The sequence below is a fragment of the Cynara cardunculus genome (assembly GCF_001531365.2).
Source record: "Cynara cardunculus var. scolymus isolate 2C chromosome LG 8, CcrdV1, whole genome shotgun sequence".
Taxonomy (NCBI): domain Eukaryota; kingdom Viridiplantae; phylum Streptophyta; class Magnoliopsida; order Asterales; family Asteraceae; genus Cynara; species Cynara cardunculus.
The window spans coordinates 25373552-25378744 of record NC_037535.1 but is presented as its reverse complement, the minus strand read 5'-3'; the positions used below and the strand labels follow the sequence as shown (position 1 = coordinate 25378744).

Sequence of the window (5193 nt, the reverse complement as noted above, 5' to 3'; positions counted from 1 at the left end):
AAAAAATAAAAAAAAATTTGACTAAGAAAAAGTAAATCCAAATGTTTGCTTTTCCTTAACAATCCTCCAAATCAAGGTAATATGTGATGAGTCATCAATTAAGGTGCACGCGTGCACCCGCACGTACGTTTTCATTTCCACAAGTATATTTGTCATTGACCAATAATATATAACCCCCAACCAGCTCACTGGAAACCACCAGAAACCACCGTTTTTTCTCCATGGACGTCATCCTCTCCGCCGTGGTACTCCTTTTCTTCACCTTCATCTTCATCTTCATCAACAAATGCCGCCGGTCATGGATATCATCATCATCGCCGGTAAGAAGTATGCTCTTAGGAACCATGGGATGGCCATTCATCGGCGAAACTTTAGATTTCATCTCCTGCGGTTACACCGATCATCCTCAATCATTCATGGATAAACGTCGTCTTCTGTAAGTTCCAATCAATGTGATTTCGTTTCATTTTTTGCTCCGATTTGTTAAATTTATTGATTTTTCTGTTCATCGATCGATAGACTTCGTTTTGCGCGAATTAAAACGAATATCAAATTTGAAATCTGAGCTTCACTCGCAAAACTGAAATAAAAAACTTTGAAATCCGTGTTTGAATTGTTCGATTAGGTATGGGAAGGTGTTCAAATCGCACTTATTTGGTAGTCCAACGATAGTGTCGACAGATGCAGAAGTGAGCAGATTCGTATTACAAAGCGATGCAAACAGTTTTGTGCCATCGTATCCAAAGTCGTTGACGGAACTGATGGGAGAATCGTCGATTTTGAGAATTAATGGAAACTTACACCGGAGAATCCATGGACTCATTGGTGCTTTCTTCAAATCTCCATATCTGAAAGCTCAAGTGACCTCTGACATGAGAAAGCTGCTTCTTCAATCCATGGCTACTTGGAAAGAAGATCGTCCTATTTACATTCAAGATGAAACCAAACATGTATGCTACTTCTATCTCCCTACCAATACATACACACACACATATATATATATATACACATACATATATATACATACACACACACGAGAACATATATATACATAAATACGAATAGTAAACAAGTTAAATAATAATAAAAACAGTCGATTTTACATAAAATCACGTGTAAAATCACATATGATTCATGCTAACAGCGATGTGAGATCATAGGACACGATGCCCATATACCTTTAATTTGCGTTAACTATTAATGTAAAGTCACATGTGATTTCAAACATAATTTAACCATTCTCGTGTTTTTGTTGTTGTTTAAACCTCCAAAATTTTACTTTTTCTTCTATTCAAGAAAAGAAAGCTATGTTTTCAGCCATTAAAGTCCATATTGCAAAACCTTTTTTCCATGTGGTTCAAGATTCGTAATTTCTTTTTTTCAAATGGTATTTGTTTTTATTTACAAAACTAGATTTTAACGAATAATACTGAAAATTGATAATCAACGGCTAATAATTTATGTTTCATGTATGGTTGTTTACCAAACTTTTACCAATAAGACCATCATTTTTATTTATCTTATTTGGTAACAATATCCGCTATCAAAATAGATTGTTGGTAAATGTATTTATCCAATAGGTGTTTATCAGGTAAAAGTCTTCTTCATCGTTTTCGATGTATTTACTCACCTGGAAAGTAAGTGACACTCTATAGGTGCTTACCAGATATAATCATTTGGTAAATGCTTCCTTAGATCGCAAATAATTTATTTTTCTTTGTAAACCACGGTTTTTACGGAAATAACCTCTTTATTTCTTTAGGTAGAGAAAAGATTACTTAGATTTTATCTTAATTCACATGGGATTTAATAAGTCCGTTTGATTTTGCTCATAGCCAAACAGAAAAAAATGTATGGCTTAATTTGAAAAGTATATCTTAACTAACGTAACGACTCGTTTTATTGATTTGCAATACAAATTTGTCTTTATACATGCATTATTTTATGTACTTGTATATATTTGTTTGATTGTAATTGACTTATTGATCCTCCATCTAAATCTTTCTTTATCGATCGTTATTATTTTATATATAAAGCTTTGCCAAACTTCTGCCCATATTTTCTTAATGATCGACCATACTATTAAAATATGTCTGTTGCTTCAATTCATTTGACCATGTTTACATTATTTTCACATTAATTTAATTTACACTTAAAAAAAGATTATATATCAGACCAAAAAGCCTTTGTCTTAACGGTATTGTAGTTCTTGACCTTCTAGGAGGTCAAAGGTTCAAACCTCACCAAATGTAATAATGGTGCTTGAGCTTATTTGTTGCATTTGCTGTATATAAGTATTATATACTTAAAAATGATTATATATCAGACAAAATAAGATTTTGTATTGTAAAACTAATTGATGTTTATTACATAAATGGTTAAATGTACGAAATAATAACCTATTTTTTTTGAAATTATTTTATTATAATATTATACTTTTATTTTTATTTTTACAACAATGTATTCTCAAAATATTTTTTATTACGATATTATATTTTAACCCCTTATAACAATGGATAACCTGCTACTTTTTTAAATAAGTTTTTTTTACTATATGATTTAAATGAGGTGATAGATGACACGTTATTCTTATTAAAAAGGTGTGAATTTTTAAGTATTTTTTTGACGATTTGTGGGAAGAAAAAACAAAAGTTGTTTGTTTGGGTAGGGAAAAGCGATTTAAGCAAAGAGCAAGTTACAAAAAGTAAATGTAACTTTTGATTTTTCTCAACACTTTTATGGGATAAAGCACATAGAACCCTTATTATTGGTTACATAATCATTATAAATTACTTATTTTGTCTACAAATATCACCACCATATGGTCCATGTTATTAATCATATGTTCCCTCCCTCTTTTACATGTCGCTATTACAATTTCCGATTTTCTACCATCGTTAATTTCTCATAAAATTAATTCATTGAAATTTAAATTGAATTATTTAGTGATTAATTAATTGCCATTGATATTTGATTATTTTTCAGATCGCATTTCAAGTGCTGGCCAAAACTCTGATCGGGTTGGATCCGGGTGAAGAAATGGAGTATTTGAGGATCCAATTTCAGAAATTTGTTGCGGGTCTCATGTCGTTACCGTTAAAGTTACCTGGAACTCAACTTCATCGATCGTTACAAGCCAAGAAGAAGATGGGGAAATTGGTCTATAAAATTATTCGGGATAAAAGGATGAATGTTTCACCTGATTCTAGGGATGTGGCTGATGTGTTGCTCAATGATAAGAGCGAAAAGCTAACTGATGAATTGATATCTGATAATATGATTGATTTGATGATTCCTGGAGAGGACTCAGTGCCGTTACTTATAACTTTGGCTATCAAATACTTATCAGATTGTCCAAAAGCTCTCCATCAACTTAAGGTACTTAATTACATCTTTAAAGTTCATAGCTACAATTGTGACTGTTGCGGTGTCACATCGACTAGACTAGTAGACTTGGACTATTTCTCCATTGTATATGTTGGAACATCTCTTCTCTCATCAAAGTCTCCACTGGAAAGTAGTTTGGGGTTCCATATATTCTCTTATGGTATCAAATCTACCGTTATAGGGACTCGACACGTTATGACAATTTGTACTTGTGTAGCCCTCTCGTTCGCCTATCCCCCTCTCAGCACGTTGGGGACATCTGTGCCCGTCTAGCCGTCTAGCATCTGTTGGGTGAAGTGTGTTAGAGTCCCACATCGGTTAGAAGTGGACCGTTTCTCATATGTATTGACATGATATGATAACATTACAAACTAATTGAATTCATTAAATAGCTTGTTGCATAACCTTATAATTAAGAGACGTGGGTGATTTGTTAATAGTTGCATTTGGTATTTAATCAACTTTTAGGAGTTGTGATGATTATAATTCTCCATAATTTTCCTTTCATAATCATTTGCTTACCCACTTCATTAATGATCATGATTATTAGGAGGAAAATTTGGAGTTGAAGATGCGTAAAGAAGACCTCGGGGAGCAATTGTGTTGGGATGATTACCTATCGATGCCATTTACACAAAGCGTAAGTTAAAGCTAATTAACAAACCATTGATTAATCTTTGCTTTCACTTCACTTGCTTCATATCAACCCGAACCACCACCCATACTGACCGGGGTGTCTTTATGCTATAGTGTATATATAAAATGGTTTTGTTAATTCATTAAAATAAAATGGCTATGCATAGCTCACCCCTATTTGTGTGGTCCGTGCTAGTGACAACATTCCCACACCATTTGACAACTGAAGACTTGATTATTGGTATATCGATCGGTCCAGCCGTCATATACGAGATTAGACTTAGTTCGTTGTTGTTTGATGTACAGGTGATTACAGAAACCCTAAGAATGGGGAATATAATAATGGGGGTGATTAGAAAGGCCATGAAAGATGTGGAGGTCAAAGGCTATCTTATACCAAAAGGATGGTGTGTATTGACTCATTTCAGATCAGTTCATCTTGATGAAAATTACCATGAGTCTCCTCACCAGTTCAATCCTTGGAGGTGGCAAGTAAGTGTGTTTGTGTGAGTGTGTGTGTCTCTTTCTCTCTCTCTCTATATATATATAATATATATATATTAGTTGGTGTACTAGTACATTTTGTGTATATATAGACACATAATCATTTACAAACCATGTATATAAACTAGTTCACGTTTAATTTGTATGTAAAAAAATAGTCATGAATGTTTCACATATTAAACAACACTGTATAATTATCACACGTGTTCTTTAATGTATGAAACAACTCATGAAAGTTGATTTGTAAGTTTAAATGAATTATTGGATTTGTAAAAGAATGAGACATATATACTCTCTCTATATATATCATCAAAGTTTTATAAAACATTAATTGTGGATGTTTAATTTGTGGTAAACAGGAAAGGGACATGAGCAGTGGTAGCAGTAGTTGCTTCACTCCTTTTGGTGGAGGGCTAAGGCTGTGTCCTGGGCTTGATTTGGCCAGACTTGAAGCCTCCATATTCCTCCACCACTTTGTTACCAAGTTCAGGTAATTAGTTAATAATTAAAACATATATATACCAAGGGTACAACGGTAATTTCACTACCTATATATAGATAAAACTGAAAACCCGTCCTCCAAACGATGAGAAAATTATATACATACATATATATATATATATATATATATATATATATATATATATATATATATATATATATATA

At 32.8% G+C, this 5193-nt stretch overlaps 1 protein-coding gene across 1 annotated transcript in view; it reads left to right on the top strand.

The window, feature by feature from the left end:
- Positions 1–221: 221 nt before the first annotated feature.
- LOC112517254 (3-epi-6-deoxocathasterone 23-monooxygenase) overlaps positions 222–5193 on the top strand; it is a 6543-nt gene continuing 1571 nt past the window's right edge. Inside the window, exons 1-6 of the mRNA XM_025124627.1 lie at positions 222–436; positions 626–950; positions 2986–3378; positions 3938–4027; positions 4330–4515; positions 4887–5017. Coding sequence (XP_024980395.1) covers positions 222–436; positions 626–950; positions 2986–3378; positions 3938–4027; positions 4330–4515; positions 4887–5017 — 1340 coding nt within the window. The remainder of the gene's footprint in view (positions 437–625; positions 951–2985; positions 3379–3937; positions 4028–4329; positions 4516–4886; positions 5018–5193) is intronic.